The sequence below is a fragment of the Dromiciops gliroides genome, chromosome 6 (assembly GCF_019393635.1).
Source record: "Dromiciops gliroides isolate mDroGli1 chromosome 6, mDroGli1.pri, whole genome shotgun sequence".
In the NCBI taxonomy this organism is placed as follows: Eukaryota; Metazoa; Chordata; class Mammalia; order Microbiotheria; family Microbiotheriidae; genus Dromiciops; species Dromiciops gliroides.
The window spans coordinates 109198343-109217337 of NC_057866.1; the positions used below are offsets into that span (position 1 = coordinate 109198343).

Below are 18995 nucleotides of genomic sequence, written 5' to 3' on the forward strand. Positions count from 1 at the left end.
CTCCGCCCTCCTCAGACCTCATCTGGAGGACTGTGCTCAGCTGTGGGCACCACGGATTAAGAAGGACATTCCTAATTGGAGAATGTCCACAGGAAGGCAACCAGCATGGTGAAGGTCCCTGAGTCCATGTCACAAGAAATGGGCATGCCAGGAGCCTCTAGGAGGGTGATGCAGGAGTGACATGACAGACATCTTTAATCACCGTGGAGGACTTCCACGTGGTTCTAGATGTCCCCAGAAGGCAGAATCAAGAACAATGGGTAGGAGTTGCAAAGGCAAAGTGAGGATTAACCTTAGGACCAAAGTAGAATGAGCTGCTTCCAGGGGTGGTGGGCTCACCCACCCCAGAGATCTTCAGGAGGGGCAAGATTACCACTCATCAGGAAGGTCAGAGGCAGAAGTCCTCTTGCATACAGACTGGCCTAGATGACCACTAAGGTGTCTTTTAACAAATTCTGTCACTTTCTGATCCATCTCTAGCTTTGTGACCCTGATTAACTTCTGTGACCCTCAGTGTGCTCATTGTAAAATAGAGATAATTCTATTTCTAATATTTACCTCACAGGGTTGTGCTTAGGAAAGTGCTTTGTAAATTCTCAAGTTCTATATCCAAGGCATCCCCAAAGTCTTAGTGCAGCTTTGAGCTCAGGACGGCTTCTGAGTCTAACACAGGTGTCTGATAGGGATGAATGGGGTAACCACACATGTACAGTGCTACATATAAAAATCAGTGACTATTATTATGAACATTGTGTTTACCAACAGAATACCCATGGTCCTATTTTTAAAGTTTCCATATACAGTAGTGGTTTTTCCCTGACTAATAAATATAATAAATAAATTCACTCACTTTCCCAAGTAAATTATTAGCTTTATAAGATGTCTTCTACATGCAGGAATTATGACAGATTACTGTATCTGTCCAACACAAAAGTATGTTGTGCCCTCAACCCCATAGTGCACTGGCACATCAGAAATCCTGGACATAGACAGACTTGAAGAATATCAGATTTGTGTTCGTAGAAGACTGACTTCAGTCCCTAGAAGATTAAAAGGTTCTCGTGATCCAAAAAAGAAAGCTGTAATCATTTCAAGGAAATCTGAGGAAATAGGCCCAATGCTCTATTCTAATTATTAAATAGGAAGATGACACATTTCCATATATTTACTGTCTTAGGATGATGCCCATACTTTCAAAGTCTAACCCATCATAAAAGCAAATGAGGAAGCACATACACTCCTTTAAACCATTCCTTAGGGACACACTTAAGTGCATTCAGAAATGTTAAAGAAAAAAAAAACACTTTCAAAAATAATCAAGTTGAACATTTTCATAATTATAACTGTCTAAAGCAGCTAATCATTTCAGAATGAATACTTTCCCTTTATGACTCAATTATATTGCAGTTCTACTAAGTACTGATTTATACTTACAAGGAATGTCCCGGTAGCCATTTTCTAATGCATGGAAGTAGCTCACAAATTCTGGAACAGGGATTTTGAACATTTCCATCAAACCAGTGTCTTGAAACAAGGTATACATAGTCTAAGAATAAATTCAAACAATTTTCATTTTAAGCATCAGAATTCCTAAGTTGTATAACTAGTTATGCCTCATTTTAATGGGATGTCACTTTTTAGTTTTCATTTAGAAATGTTACCCTGTTTATTAGATCATTAAACTGAGTCCATACTTCACTAAAACCTCCCCTTCCCCAATTTGTCATCTTGGAAGACTACAAAAATTATTTTTAAAAATTATAGGGCACCAGGGGCAGCTAGGTGGCGTAGTAGATAGAGCACCAGCCCTGGATTCAGGAAGACCTGAGTTCAAATCCAGCCTCAGACACTTGACACTTACTAGCTGTGTGACCCTGGGCAAGTCACTTAACCCCAATTGCCTCATATACAAAAAAATCATAGGGCACCATCAACAAAGAAATTGGGAATGTATATATTCTAAGTCACTCTTCAAGTTGGATGGAAACCTATCAATCAACTAGTCCAATTTCCTTCTTTCACAAGTGAAGAAGCTGAGAGGACGCATTCCTCATCCGAGGTTATACAGCTGGTTGGCTTGTGGCACAGTCATTTGATAAGGCCTTGAATGACTATATAAACTTCAATATTGAATATATAATGTAATCTAGAGAGGAGAGGTAGAGGGGGGATGCAGACATATGACTTAATCAATACAGAGAACCATTCAAAAGAATTTGGCTTGACCATTTAAACAGAAAAGACCAAGTAGATGAAGGTCTACTGCTCAGATCATGACATGCATTTGTATGGATGACAAAGCTTATCTATCAATGTGTTTATACGGAGCAGACCATGAAGAGGGACAAGTTGGACCCAAAGTTGAACAAGAGAAGAGTAGAGTGAACTGCTTTTGGAAAACTGAAAAGCTCATTCAAGGAGCCCCAGCTTCTTCTAAAAACAAAGACCCATCTTTTTAACACTAAGTGGAAAATAAGTGAATGAATGAATGAATAATATTATTTATTTATAAAAAAGGCAAAAAAAAAACCTTTGGGGGCAGCTAGGTGGCACAGTTGATAAAGCATCGGCCCTGGATTCAGGAGGACCTGAGTTCAAATCTGACCTCAGACACTTGACACTTACTAGCTGTGTGACTTTGGGCAAGTCACTTAACCCTCATTGCCCTGCCCCCCCCCAAAAAAAGGAAAAAAACCAGTAAGTGAGGATGTCTGGCAGCAAGAAATGGACTATGACAGCCTCAAAATATTGAGAATATTACCTGGGGGCAATGGAAAGATGCAGGGAACTTTGGGGAAGAAGATAAAATATTTTATCAAGGAAGTGTATGGTTGGAAAAGAAGATGGGGTCACTACCTGGACAGTCAGGGTGTCTTCAAGAGAAAGTGAAAAGAACCTCCTGCATGTTGGGTGGACCCTCTCCATTGAGTCACACAGGGAGGGTATGCACAGATAGGTTGGAGAGCATATCGATATTAATGATATCACAGATCCATGGGAGCTCCCAGTGAAGAAACTCGTGCTACCGATGTAGATGAGCAATGGTTCTGTGACTTATAGTCTTAGCAGAGAGCATTTTCTAGGGCACTGGTACTGAGAGGTTACCAAGCTTGTCTAGGGTCACCCTGCCCAGTCTATGTCAGAAAGGGGAGTTGAATCCACCTAATCCTGAGGCTAAGTATTCATCCAATATACCATGTTATCCCTTTCTAGAGAGATAGATAAGAGATTAGAAATTAGAAAATTTCCCTCTCTTAATATAATCAGTTGATATATCTCTATATCTATCCATATTTCATAAGGTAAAACTGCAATGAGATCAATGGGGAAAATTTTTGCCTGAAATGCAGTATTTGTAAATGCTAATGATTCCAAAAAATGTTAAGAAGAATGGGAGGAGCAGGATAGGAGTTCACTAGATTTGAAAGGGTTTTTTAAAGAATAGCATACTTAAGGGCAGCTAGATGGCGCAGTGGATAAAGCACCAGCCCTGGATTCAGGAGTACCTGAGTTCAAATCCAGCCCCAGACACTTAACACTAGCTGTGTGATTCTGGGCAAGTCACTTAATCCCAATTGCCTCGCCCCCCCCCCCCAAAAAAGAATAGCATACTTAGTCTTACCTGCAATTGCTTTGGACTATATATTTTTTAAAATTCATGTGAAATTTATAAAATATTTCTATAGGTGAACAGAATAAATTCATCATCTGAACTTGAACTAAAAAGAGGGAACCACTATGATGGGAAGATGACCAGACAAAGAACTAAGATGCCCTGGTGTTGAGCTACGCTCTGCCACTAAACAGATGCCTGAACTCTGGCAAAGTTCAACACCCCGCTCTGTGCAATAAGCAGGTTGGACAGATGACCATTAAGGTGTCCTTGTAGGACTAACAATAGATGTTTAACTGCTCAACAAGAACAGTACAAAAGTAGAAGGGGTTGGGGATAGATAGATGGTGCAGTGGATAAAACACCGGCCTTGGATTCAGGAGGACCTGAGTTCAAATCCAGATTCAGACACTTGACAATTACTAGCTGTGTGACCCTGGGCAAGCCACTTAACCCTCATTGCCCTGCAAAAACAAAAACAAAAAGTGGAAGGGGGTAACCTTCAAATATAATGAATTTCTCATCTCTGGAGGTTTTCAAGCGGAGGCTGAAAGACTCCACATTGGGGACATTTAAAGAGGATTCCTACTTCAGATATCTCTGTCCCTCTCAGCTGTCAGGGCTATAATTCTCTGGTACAATGATATCCTTTAAGACATACAACTGTGTTCCTTAACATCGGGGAGAATGAAACTTAGGTTCCATATCCTTAGAATCTTTTTGTTTTTACAAATAAAATTATAAAGAGACCATTTTAAAAAATAAGCAATTCTCTCATCAGGAAGACGAATGTCCATTACTAAAAATCAGATAAAAATTATTCAATATTTTCACGCCTCAATATACTGTATTTTAAATGAATGTGGAAACTTTTCTACTTTATCTTGGTGGTATTGGTAAATTATCTTGTGACACATGAAAAATACTGACTAGATAAAATGGCCCAGTTATCAACTACAATAATGTGACAGATGTTCTTTTAGATTTTGTTCTACTTCTTGAGAATAGAGATAAAAATTAAAGACAAAAATCTTCTCAGACAACCTGCTTTTGTTAAAATAACATTTAAAGTTTCCTATTCAATACCAATGAATAGTGGAACTCAACAGATATACCCAGGTCTACAATAATGTGATGATGATGACGACAATGACAACAGCTAATACTTACTAGGCATTCTGCTAAATACTTTACAAATATTATCTCATTTAATCCTTATAACTACCCTGGGAGGTGGGTGTTATCATTATCCCCACTTTACAGATGAGGAAAATAAGGCAAACAAGTAAAGCAACTCACCCAGGGTCACGGCATGGGGCCTAAGTGAGTATAAGTGTCTGAGGCCAGATTTGAACTCATCTTCCTGTCTATGTATTTACACAGCCCCAGTATGTTTTATACACCAAAACGCTCTAGTAAATAACAACTAATGGCTGATTGAATTGAAACAGTATTAATACCAGACTCGATTTACACAAAATTTAAATCTTCCAAATCGCATATGTATATATGGAAATAGCCAATTGAAACAAATCCAGATGCTTATCTCATTCCTAACAATTTTAAATTCCCAGGAATTAGCACATCTCATCAATGAGAATTGAGCCAATTATGTCAGACATACTGTGCATTTGCATCCCATTATTTACACAAAATTATTGTTGCTTTTTCTGAATTAGAGCTGTACTCTACAATCTTAGAAAAATATTTTTACAGGCTAGCAAAAATGTTTTAATACTTAAAAGACTTTTAGGATGTCTTCTAATGAAGCATCACATTGCTGTGTCCTTTAACCAGTCCAATTCAACTTTTTTTTTTTTTTTTTTGCAGGGCAATGAGGGTGAAGTGACTTACTTGCCCAGGGTCACACAGCTAGTAAGTGTCAAAGGTCTGAGGCCAGATTTGAACTCAGGTCCTCCTGAATCCAGGGCTGGTGTTTTATCCACTTCGCCACCTAGCTGCCCCCCTATTTCAACATTTTTATTAATGACTTATGGTTGGTTCATACAGATTTTTCTGTCTCAATCTCCAGTGGAGTGTGAAGCTTCTTCACTTTCTCTTTCTCTCCCCGGCTGCTCAGCACAATATTTTAAGTATAGCAGGGGCTTAACAATGACCGAATGAAAGAACGACACAGAAGAATCCACTCAAGGGACAACTATGTGATTTCCAGGTGATACAAAGATGGAAGAGATGGCTAATACAGGATGGATAGTCGAACAAAGATTCAGAATGTCTGCAACAAGCTGAAATTCTGGTCTGAAGCTGATAAGATAAAGTATAACAACAATAAAGTCAAGAAATCCCAATATTTTAGAGCAGGAAGGGACTGTGGTGGCCAGCAATTCCAACTCCCACCCAAAAAGGGAGCCTCTTACTGAAGACCTTCCAAGAGGAGGAAGTGTGCCACTTCCAAGCAGTCTACTCTCCTTACAGACAGCCCTCTGCTTGGTAAGAAGCATTTCCCAGACATTAAGCCAAAATTTTTCCTCATGTCATCAACACATTACAACAAAATACTCCAGTTGTTGTTGTCCAGCCTTCCTAGATCCCATGAAGCTTAACACCCCTGCACTGTTCAGTTATCCGCTGTATTTTCAAGAAACCAATTACAGATGTTAATCAGGATATGCCTGTATAAAGCAAGGGAAAGGGCACAGGGAAGACAGGGTCATGTGCTCACTCCCAGAATGGAGTTGAAAAAAAATAGTTTTCCATGTTCTCAGCACAGCAGAATAAAAGCAACCATAAAAGGAGGCTCTTGTAGCAAACAGCCCAGAAGCCTCAATGAGCTCTCTCTGTTTCTGTCTTTCTGTCTCTCCCCCACTCCTACTCTCTTCTCTCTCCCTCCCTGCCTCCTCTTTCTCTGTTTCTCTTCCCCTCCTTCTTTTTCTCCTCCCCCCTCTTTCTTCCCCTTCCCTTCCCCCTCCCCCGACCTTGCTCTCTCCAGGGGCTTGTCCCTTTACAACAGGCAGTCAGATGTACCAAAAAGAATCTAAAACTGACCCAAGGATCTGTTGTGTTCTAACTGTGACCTTGGCCAACCTCCCTCCTCTTGCTGGCCCTCCATTTCCCCATCTGAAGGTTAAAAAGGGCACAAATATGGGCACAGGGAGGATTTGGTTTAACAGTAGTTGCTAGGGCAAAGACCTGTGAACTTTAGCTGGTCACAAGCTTAGTACAAGCCAACAGCTTCATAGAATTCCTAAAAAAAAAAAATGCTACCACACACTTAGGCTGCACTGACATAATGTTCAGACAACAGAAAGCCATAGCCCCAGGATACTCTGTTAGGTTGATCATATCTGGAGAACTGTGTCTAGTTTTAAGTGGCACCTTTTAGGAAGATCATTGATAAACTCAACTGGGCCAGTCAGATGGGACCACAGGATGATGAGGAAGCTATGGGAACAACAGCTTAAAAGTTAGGGCTGTTTGGCCTGAAAGAAAGTCCATAGTGCAATACAACAGCTTAAAGCACTGTTATTTATTTAATTATTTTGAAAAAATGTTTTGACACCTTTTATTCTTTATAACATAGTCACTCATTTTCTTACCCTCTGACACATAGAACTCTCCCTTTTAATAAAGAAAAACAGTTAAGCAAAACCAAACAATATAGTGACTTTATCTGACCAAATATTACCTTCAATTCCCCATCCACAGAAAGGCTATTATTTAGAAAAAGGAGATGGGAATGCTGTTCTATGTTACTCCAGAGGGTGGAACTTGAACCAATGGGGAGAAGTTATATGGAAGGCTCATTTCGGCTCAAAATAACACATAACTTTATAACCACTCACTCATCCAAAGACAGAATGAACCCCCTTGTTGGAACACTGAAGCTATTTCAAACAAAAGCAACCCGATGAAAGAGATTTGCAGACTGAATAGAAGGAGTCTGCACTGAGTGACCACCACTGTCCCTTCCACCTCTAAGTCTCAGCCTGTATATCAGTATTTCTTGAGAGAATCACAAACCTGGCTCAGGATCCTTCCTGATCTTCCTCCCATTGTGTCCATGACTTCAAAAATGGGGAAATTCCAGTTGTTCATCTTCTCTATTAGTGCTTCATGATCTTCTCTTAATATAAGTTCCAGTAAGCACTCCTCATCTATCTGTGTGCAAACACACATTTATAAACCAAAGAAAACTTTACTTTTCTGCTGTAAGTGATAAATTCATCTCGACATTACAGCCCAAAATAAATGCTACAAATCTTCAATACTGTATTCTCAAATACCATCCTCACACGCATCCTTCTTCTTTCTTCCTACCATTTCTATTTTGGCAAAATGACAGTTTCAAATCACTTTAAATAAATTATATTTAAGGACTTCTAAATATCAGGAGATTTAGGTGATAACAGAGAGATACCAAATCTAATTACAAATAGAGCATTATTTTTATAAATAAAAAATTCATACTAAAAATCCACTAGATAAATTCTAAAATTCATTACTTATTTAAAATTTATCACATGTGCCTTGAGATATCAGATGTAAATGAGTATGTTTATATACATTTTAAGGTTATTGGCTAGAAAAGATGTTTTTCCTTTTTTTCCTATTGTGTTTTGAGCTCTTCAGAGGAAAGGTACAAAACAAAATTGGCTACGGTAAAAAGCATCATATCGTTTGCACACAAATTTTCAAAATTTGAAAGGCACTGCTCTTTAAAACAGTGTTACCTCAGCATTTTCATAAGGACACTTTGAATTTTTATTCTGTTGTGCCCCTGATGACAGCTCTTCTTTCTCCTCTTCCTTTTCTTCTTCGCCCTTCTCCAAGGCCTTCTGGTTATACCACCTAACCAGGTCATTAGTTAAGTCCTCTCTTGCTTCATCAGAGGGCTCACACTGGGCCTCTTCTGAGCCCTCTTCTATCACTTTTCCTCCCTCCTCCTTCTCTTCTTCCTCCTCCTCCTTCAGTTCTCTGTCAAGTCTCTTGTCTGGCTCCTGATCTGGCTCCTCCCCGGACTCTCTGATTGGTTCGTGCATAATATCAGTATTTCCCTCTTCAACTTTCAAAGAAACAGATAAAATTATAAGTAATACATATATTTACTTTAACCTTTGCAAACAATGGGGTAAGAAAGATAATTGCTGTTTTTTCTTGTTATGTCTTGACTTAGTTATAACTGTTAGTTAAACTATGTTAAGCTCACTCAAAATTGCTACCTAGCAGCACTAGTTATTTGATGGCATGAATCTGAGTCCATTTTGCCCAGTGAATAACCCTAGGCTTCACTCAGTCCTTTCCAAGGGAGCCCCAGGTCTCAAAAGAATCTTTCTCACAAATAGCTTAATTTATACATATGAAAATGAAGAAAAATGGCTAGTTTGAGAAGAATGAAAAACGTTTAGTCAGTTCCTAGAAATGGTTACATTAATTTTCTAAACACAGTTCCAAGCACAACGTTATTTAAATTTCATTTATAAAAAAATTTCAACTTCCCTCAACAGCAGCCAGTCCACTGAATTAAGATGCACTTTCTTCTGCCAAATTGGCTTACTTGAAATTCCTGGCCTACGTCCTATAGGAAAGAGAATCTGGACTCCAATCCACTGAGTGGTCTCAATAAGTAATAATGACAACTCCATTAAGTGAATCACCATCTTCATGTGGGAGAACATCATTTGTAACATGTAAAAACAAAATTGTCTGACTATAAGAGCAGAATCAGTCAATTTTCAATTATTTAATATAAAAATTCCATAGATTTGGAATGCCATCTATGATTTTCTTGTAATAGAACAGCCTTCCCAATTGCACCCAATTTAAGATAATCTAAAATTTATGTGCAATTCCTTAGCTCATACCAACTGAGAGCCAGGGAAAGCAGGTTATAATTCACACGGGGCAAGAGGCAACCCATTTTGGAAATACAATTCTGGCTAGGACCACCAAGTTTGTCAATAGCTCCTTGAACAGACTCTATAAAAATTGTTTAAGAAAACCCCATCACCATTATACAGAAGCACAAATACTAACTTTTCTAATCATATTACACTGTGACAATCATTATAAATAAAATTTCTGGTTTTGAAATATAAACTCTTTCACAGCTATAAAATAATTAGACTTTTAAAAAATTTCTCTACACCAAAAAATAAAAATATTCAAAAAAACCTCACACCTAGATACACTCAAAACACACATAAAGCCCCCTAAGTATAATTAGTTCAAATATTCATTATTGCTATTATTAGCAGTAATAATGTTACCTTGTATTTGCCCAGATTTTTTACAATCTGTAGTTCACATTCCTAGGATATTTTCATTCTAAAAATCCTGTGAGTAAGTAAGACATAGTTCTGTGTTGCAGAAGGGCAAACTAAAATACAAAGAAGTTCAATGATCTGTCTGGAGTTGACCATCTAGCTGGTGCCAGAACTTGGCCTAGAACCCAGTTCTCTGGCCTCCTCAAGCACTTACACCATGTCTTCTCCTTATCTCGATCCTGAATCTCATTCTGGATGGATTCTGGGAATCAGCAGTGGAAAGGACTTATTTATTACAGAATGAGGCTCCATAGGTCAGCATCCCTCCTGGGTTCTCCCTCACAGTAAGTAACTGACTAGGCCTGCGTGCAGTTTCCTCCAACACATCCCATGTCCTCATCTGATTAAACAATGAAAGGGCCTTGTTCTCTACAGTGAGATGGAGCGCTTTCCATTTGCTGATTGTTCAGCAACAACAAAAAGGGATTTAAAAATTCTAAAGTGATATTTACGTACTTTCAAGACATATCAACAAATCATTTCTTTGTTTAATTTTAGACCGACTGAAAAAAAATACAATTAATCACTATTAAGTGTACGTATCTTTTGAAATCTCACCTGGTTTTCCACCCTGGTCATCTGTATCATATTCAGATTCATGTATTGAAACATGCTTCAGTACCTCACGTCCACAACTTAAGAAATAAATTAGATAAAGGTATATCATAAGGCTATTTCTCTTATTTTTTTAATCTAAATATTTTTACTTTCCCACCTAAACCCAATGAAAAATTCACCTAAGGAGGTTTTCTTGTAGGGACTATTATAACAATGCCCCCCCGCTTCTGGGTGGCTGGCAAGGTTTTTGCATTTGATATTTCATTTGATCACAGTAAACCCAGAAAAAGAGGGGAAAGGAAGAGAAAAATCTATATAGCATCTACCAAATGCCAGGCATGTGTTAAGTGCTTTTATGAACATTATCTAATTTGATCCTCACAACAACCCTGGGAGGTAGGGACTCTTATTATCTCCATTTTACAGTTGAGGAAACTGAGACAGGTAGAACAACTGACTTGCCCAGGATCACACAGCAATTAAGTGTCTGAAGCTAGATTTGAACTCAGGTCTTCCTAACTCCAGGCCCAGTGCTCTATCCATTGTGCCACCTAGCTGCTTCAAACTTCCTTCTGGAAGGAGATGATGTAAGTACTTTATACATAGAAGGAAACTGAGGCTCAGAGAGATTCAATTACCTGCCTCAATACAAAGTTAGCTCCCAACTCAATCAATCTCAGAGTTTTTTATGCATTATGCTGCTAGAATTAAAATGGGGATAAGGAAAACTTGTATTACTTTAGCAGTGAATAAGCTACTTGGAACAACTAAGGAAATATATGTATTTTTAAATAAGATTATTCATCATCAAACTACAACTGGGGTAATTCCATCCTAATTGCAGGCCAGGGAGGAGGCCACACTGGACAAGTTGCCAATATTGGGACAAAAGAACCCAAGAATGAAAAGGGACCAAATCCAATGGCTGATATGTTTTACAGGCCACTCTAGTCCCTCTGACCCTTGAAGAGCTACAGGGCTTTCCACATAGATCTTTTCTCCCCTTCCCCTGTTGAAAATTTGCTTCTGATTTAGAAGGGAAAAAATGCCCTCCACCTTCTACATATCAAACAGCCAAATGAATTGCAGGGAAAAAAAGTACAAGGAGGGAACTTTAGGTCTGACAGAAGTCATGGTTTGCAAGGCTGAGTCAAGCCTAAACCAGAGGACACAAAAAGACAAAAAAAGGAGAGGAAACAGATAACGCTGAATGCCCATCCCTGCAGTTTTTAAAAGTAGTCTTTAAAAGTAGTCTTTTTAAAGAGAGCAGTATGGTAGAAAGAGGCAGCAGGCCTGGGTGGGAGGGTCACTAGTTGCGTTACCATGGTCATGTCCTTTAAATTGGCTGAGTCCTCTCTGCCTTAGTAACGGAATCATTAAAAAGGAAGAGCATGACTTCTTTTCCCACCTTCACCAGGCTGTAGTGAGAATCAGGTAAGCTAATGTGTAGAAGGCATTCTGTACCTGTATATTACCACACACCAGCTCCCATCACTGTCTGTCTGTCTGTCTGCTACCTCGCGCAGGGAGCTGCAATATCAGAAATTGATGCATGGAGAAAACCAACTGAGAAGCTGGCTGTTGGGCCCTGTGGCCTCCTGGCTATGAGTCCTCCCTTATGCTCCCCAATGAAGGAGGAATAGCAGATGGGAGAGGACTCCAAGTCTCCCTGCAAGGTACCCAGCTGAAAGGCAGTGAGTGGTTTATTCCTTTGTTTTGGCAAGTGAGAGCTGGGGCTACTGGGAGCAAAGCAACAGAGCAAAGGGCCAGAAATAACCAATGCTAAAGGAAGGGCCAGCTACCCCTGGGTCAGGGGTCATTCCTGAAGAAGGGCTCCCTCTGAACATGGAGGCTAGACCTGCTCTGACCATGCAGAAACTATATGCCTGCTCAGAGAAAGGGCTCCCCAGGCAATGGGGGCAGCCTCAGGGCCTAGTGAGATGTTCTCATCTAAAGAACCTGAGAGGCAGCCAAGGAACCTATGCCTGAGAGAACCCTCCATTCCCCATTCAAAACTTTCCCTTGTAATCTCATTATGATCCTACTTTTTAAATGGAAGCATTTAACAATTTCATTCCTTTATTTCATCCCATCGGTAGGTGCTTTCACTGGAAAATGGATAAAGCCTATGGAATATGAATGAGAACTGTCAGCCTGCACACAGGATTACATCCATCTAATCTATCATGGAATTATGATGAGGAAACAGAAAAATGTGCATGTGTACAATGACCAAAATGACATCTGTAGCTTGATGATAAAACCAGTAAAAGTTTATGTAGCTTACCTGTTACATATATGGCTACCAGAAGTTCTAAATTGCTGAGGCAAATCTGGAATACTAAGTGTATTCCCCAGGGATTTGTGTAAAGTAACACTTGGCTTAGTAAGAAAATCAGCAGTGTCAGGAAATCCAATGGGTGACCGGTTAACTAGCGAGCCAGTGGACATCGGTTCATGGCTAGGTGAACTCACAGAATTCAGGTTGGGTGAAGCACCTAAAAAAGAAATTGATTGTGCAATTCTTTTCTTTAAAGAAGCTAAAGTATCTACAATACAAACTCCTGGCAAGTCAGCATTAGATACCAACATTCTACTTGGGGCCCCCTTAGAACTCCAGCAGAACATTACTCTTCCCTTTATTAATGACTGCTGACTGGGTACCTAGGACAGGTGGAGAAGAGGAGGAAGACTAAGACCTAGATTCCAGGGAGCATATACTGCTTTCTCACTCTTGTGTGGGCATTTCACATTTTCTCTAGGCTCCTCAATTATTCACACAGCAAGTACCAAAGCTAAATCCTATTTTTAAGGTTCTACGAACAACTCCAATGCTGATACTATTCACATTTTTTATTCCCCACTCCCCAACAATTTTCAGCATAGCATGAAACCTCTTTCTCTAGCAGTACAAACCATTCTCCCATCAAGAAAATCATTGGTAGAAGAAGTAGCTACTATTCATCTGCAGTAAGACTTTGGGGACCCCTTTTCTATTCAGGGCAGTACAATGAGGAGCTCTGACACCAGAGAAGTCCCAAGTCCAGTTAACTGCCCAAAAAGGAATATGGGACTTGACTACAACATTTTTGGAATTTCAATTAGCTACTTTAAACTTTTGTAGAAATAGGGTGGGTCCAGGAAGAGAAAAGCTGATGGGATTCACCCTACTTCCCCCATCTCAACAGTGCTGACTGTTCATTCTCATATGACAAAAGACACCAACTCTTTCAAGCCCACCAATAAGAATCCAGCTGCCATGTGGATCTACTAGATGAGTAAGAGGCTGAAAGACGGCCAAGGGAGGAAAAGGGAACACAGCACATCCTCGGCTGCTGTTCTACATGTCTTAAAGTTTATATGATCAACCTTGCAGTATGGGATAAGTAACACAGCAAAGTTCTGAAAAGAGGCTTAAAGTGGGATATCTGGAAAACCTTCTAGTTACTCTTAAATTAGGCCTTATGAACACGGCCTCATTGTTTTATCTTTAGCTTGTTGAATTCCGGTAAGATTAGACAGAGGCAAACATAATCCTAACAACACATTACAAAGTAAAATATAAAAGTCTGAACTAGTCAAAATTTTCCATCATTTACAATACTGCTTCTTTCCATGATTCCGGAGAATGGAAAGTTACTGTTCTTTTAAGAATGGGGTTTTTTTAATGTTTTTGAAAGTCTTTTAAATATTTCAATTCAGAGAAAAATATTCTAAGCTGAACAGTTTAGGTATAGGGACCAATCAAGGGAAAAATGAGGTTTTTCACTCCCCAATACTGTGACACCCAGAACTTCCTCCCCATGATTACCAGTCCATGGAGTGGGGCAAGAAGAAGGTGGTTATTACCTCTCTGGAGAATTCCCCTCACCCTTGTTCTTCTCCCAAATGTAGGATATTGCAATAGTGGCACTATAATCATGCAACTCAGCAACTAATTCCCCATGACCAAATGAAAAGCAATAGAAATTGCTGAGTCACACAGGTTTTTTATGGGAATATAAGTTGAATCAAATAAGAAAAGAGGGTCTGAAACAACTCCCCAAAATGTCATGTTTTCTGAGGATCTCTCTATTTAAATCAAAAGACCAGAATCTTACCAGATCTCAGAGGACTCCTATAATCAGTCAAGGTTACCGAAGATGACCTTTGCTTGGGGAATGTAAAGACATTTGACTCTGGAGATTCTAGGCTAAAAGGAGAATACAAGTTAAGTACCTGCTCAGGTAGCAGCTGGCCTAGATGACCTCTGAAATCCCTTGATGCTCTGTGATTCCATTTCTCTAACTGTCCTCTGCCTCCCACTCAGTCTGGGCTTCCCTGGGATCTTTGGTGCCCCAAAATTCAGCTTTCCTAGTACCAAAAATTTACCAAGTGAACTGACAATTAACAAAGTTAGGATATGTCCATGCAGACATCAAGAGAGCTACCCTATCCTACCAAAGGATCCCCACTCACCTAGATGTTAATAGATGCCAAATAAAATGTCTGTTAACATATAAAATTAAAGAAAAAATGTATAGAGCTGTGAGCAGAGGGCAAGGGGATAATCACCATATATCCCATTTCAGGACTTACATAAAATCCATTATCCCACTGGTTAGTGACTGTCAAAAGGAACTGTCACTATTTGCACTTGCACACTGTAATATTTCCATAAATCAGTAACTAGAAAATAGACTCTCCTGATAGTGGACCACAAAGGATCAAAATCATTGGACTAGAATCAGAAGATCTGGATTACATACCCAGCTTTTTTCCCTGACCAACTGTGCATCCTGAGAAGCCAAACGTTCCAAGGAGAGGCCACAGGCTGTCAGAGGCTCCATGGATCCCCAAGTAACCTTAGGCTCTCTGGGAGTCAATTTTCCCATATGTAAAATGAGAGAGTTGGACTAAATGACTCCTAAGAATCCCTCCTTCTCTAAGTCTGTATTTATGGCCCTGGGACCTCAGCCATCTTTGTGGCCCAATTTTATTACCCGTACAAAAGGGCAGATGGGGATGAGATTATCCCTAAGGTCCCTCCTACTCTTAACATTTTATGGTTCTATCACCATTCTTCCTTGAGAATTCTGGGTTGGTTAATCACACAAAGCACATGATGACTCCTTTTAAAAATTATGTCTTTTGTTTTTATATCACACTCATTTCCAAACATAGTGCCTCTTCTCTCCCATACCACATCAAGCCTTCCCTTATAACAAAGATTTTTAAAAAATAAAGAGTTCAGCAAAGCCAACTGACCCTTTTAACTCATTAGCTGGTACATGTGTTATTCCACACAATAGTCCCTCCCCGCTTCTCAGAGGTGAGTATGTTTTCTTATCTCTTCACTGGCACCCACTCCAGTCAGTACTAGAGCACAGTACTCAATTTAGCTTTATAATTCTTCTCTCCTTGTGAGAACCAGGGCAGATTTTGTGTTCTTGGTTCTGAATTAATTTATATTTATTCCCCCCATGCTCTAAATTCTTCATATTCATCATTTCTTATGACAAATATTTACAATATTCTCCAATCATTGATATCTATTTTGTTTCCAGTTCTTTGTTACCACAGAAAAATGCTGCTATATTTTCACAAATATGGTCTTTGATGTTCTTAAGCTATAGCCCAACGGTAGGACCAGGAAAATTATTAAGTAGTTAGGTGATAAAACAGATATAGCATTGGTCCTACAATTGGGAAGACTTGAGTCCAAATCCAGTCTCAAACATTCATTAGTTAGGTCATCCTGGACAAGTCACTCAACTTCTGTCTGCCTCAGTTTCCTCATCAACAGGAATGGTAGCTAGAGCAATAAGACAAGAAACTGAGGAAATAAGCGTAGGCAAAGGAGAAACAAAATTATCACTTGTATAGATCATATGATGATGTACTAAGAAGCCTAGGATTCAATTAAAATTAACTGAAATAATAACATCATCAAAATTATAATATATAGGATAAATCCACCTAAGTCATCAGCAGCCATATATACAATCAACAAAACCCGGAAGGAAAAACTAGAAGGACAAGTTCCATTAAAAATAACTATAGAGGATATAAAAAGATTTCCCCAGAGACTATATGAATCTAACTATAAAATTACTCTTTGCAGAAATAGAGACAGAGCTAAATAATCAGAGAAACAATTGTCCATGGGTAAGTTGGGCCAACATAATAAAAATGAAATTTATACTTGATTTACTTATTCAGTGCTGTACCAATCAAACTTCCAAAAGAATATTCTAGAGTTAGAAAAAATAACAATGTCAAGAATCCCAAGGGTAATAAAGAAAAAAGTGGGGAAAAGGTCCTATCAGTACTAGACACCAACCTGTACTACAAAGCAATAATCAGTCAGATGACTTGGTACTGGTTAAAAAAAGAGAGATTGATAAATGGAACAGATTAGGTACAGATTATACAAAAAAACAAATAAAGACAGAAGCATAGTATCTGATAAACACAAAGACACCACTTACCGAGAGAAGGATTCACTAATTAATGTAAATGCAGTAATATAATGTTGTAAGACAGTAATCTGGCAGAAATTACATTAATACTAACATCTCAAATCAGACATCAAGATAGACTCCAAATAGATCTATGACCCAGTTATAAAAGGGTGTATCACCAAAAAATGGAAGGAGTAAGGAAGAAATTACCTTTCAGATATATGGATAGATAAGGTAAAGAATTCATGGCTAAACAAGCAAAATAATCATAGCTAAAAATGGGCATTTTTTTTTTTTGCAGGGCAATGGGGGTTAAGTGACTTGCCCAGGGTCACACAGCTAGTAAGTGTCAAGTGTCTGAGGCCGGATTTGAACTCAGGTACTCCTGAATCCAGGACCGGTGTTTTATCCACTGCGCCACCTAGCCGCCCCAAAAATGGGCATTTTTGATTAAATGAAATTTAAAAGTTTTTGCACAAACAAGTCTATATCTCATATAGTGCACGTCCTCACTACCTCATACCTGGACTTACTCCAAGAGCCTGCTGGTTAGTCTCCCTGTCACTAGGCTCTCCCTATTTTGCTGTCAAACTGACCTTCTTCAAGCACAGGTCTGACCATGACACCACACTTTCCTTCACTCAGTATGCTCCAGTGGATCTCTGTTATTATCTCCAGGAATCAATGTAAGAATTTCTGTCTGGCTTTTAAAGTCCTTTATCACCTGCCCCTTCCTCCTTTTCCAGTCCTCTAATATCTTACTCCCCTTCCAAGGACTCTGCAATCCAGTGGCACTGGCCTCCTTCCTGCCCTCGAAGGACACACCACCTCCAGACTCCAAACATTCCCGCTGGCAGCTGTCTCCGTTGCCTTGAATGCCCTCCCTCCTCATCTCTGCTTCCTGGATTCCTTGGTTTCCATGAAGTCTCAGCTAAAGTCTTAAATTCTTTTTTTTTTCTGGGCAATGAGGGCTAACTGACTTGCCCAGGGTCACACAGCTAGTGTCAAGTATCTGAGGTCAGATTTGAACTCAGGTGCTCCTGAATCCAGGGCCAGTGCTTTATCCACTGCACCACCTAGCTGCCCCAAGTTTTACATTCTTTAAGAACTCCCTCTTAGTCTTCACTAACCCCAGTGCCTTCCTTCTAAGATGATCTACAATTCACCCTGTATGGATGAATGCGTATACATGCTTTGTTTGTACATGTTTATTTGCACAGCATCTCTCCCATTAGATTATGAGTTTCTTGAGAGTAGGGACTTTTTTGGCCTTTCTTTGTATCCTCAGAACTTAGCACAGTGCCCAGCACATAGTAGGGGCATCAAAGTGCTAGCTGACTGACTAATATAGTATAATATAGTAAAAACGAACTGGAAAAAAATCTTCACAAAAAGTTTCTCTGATAAAGGTCTCATTCCCAAGTTATAAAGGATATCCCCAAAGTCTTGCTGTGGTTTTATCCTAAGACTTTTAGGATACCCCATATAAGAAATGGATTCAAATTTAAAAGAATAAGATCCCGATAGATAAATGGTCAGAGGTTAGGAGCAAGCAGTTTTCAAAGAAAGAAATATAAGCTATCAACAGGCATATGGAAAAATGCTCTAAATGACTACACAGAATAATGCAAATTAGCCTGATTTGCATTAATCTAAACATAATTAGAGACATACAAATTAAAGCAACTTTGAGATTCTGCATTACATGTATCAGATTGACAATGGTGACAAAAGAGGAAAATTACAAATGTTGGAGGGGCTGTAGGAAAACAGGCACCCTGGTGCCTGAGTTGGTCTAGCCATTTCAGAGAGCAATTTGGAACTTATGCTTAGGAAGTCAGCAAGCTATGAATACTCTTTGACTCAGCAATACCACTGCTAGATCTACACCCCAATTCAAAGAAAGAGGAAAAGATCTATACTTACATAAAAATTTATAGCAGATCTTTTAGTGTTACTCAACAACTGGAAACTTCCACTGGGGAATGGCTAAATGAATTACAATCTAAAGGTGAATGTAATGGAATAATTTTGTGCCATAAAAAGTGATGAAATGGGACAATTTCAAAGGAAATTGGAACAATCTCCAAGAACTGA

At 39.2% G+C, this 18995-nt stretch overlaps 1 protein-coding gene across 2 annotated transcripts in view; it reads right to left on the reverse strand.

Annotated features, from left to right (window-relative positions):
• Positions 1–18995, reverse strand: part of PDE3B (phosphodiesterase 3B) — a 169224-nt gene that overhangs the window by 40281 nt on the left and 109948 nt on the right. For both annotated transcript variants that reach the window (XR_006353554.1, XM_043970564.1), the window contains exons 5-10: positions 14556–14647; positions 12743–12953; positions 10456–10532; positions 8305–8636; positions 7595–7732; positions 1435–1546 (exon numbers count right to left, since the gene is read on the reverse strand). Coding sequence is in view for 1 of the 2 variants with exons in the window: in XM_043970564.1 (XP_043826499.1) it covers positions 1435–1546; positions 7595–7732; positions 8305–8636; positions 10456–10532; positions 12743–12953; positions 14556–14647 (962 nt within the window). In the remaining variant the exon portion in view is untranslated. The remainder of the gene's footprint in view (positions 1–1434; positions 1547–7594; positions 7733–8304; positions 8637–10455; positions 10533–12742; positions 12954–14555; positions 14648–18995) is intronic.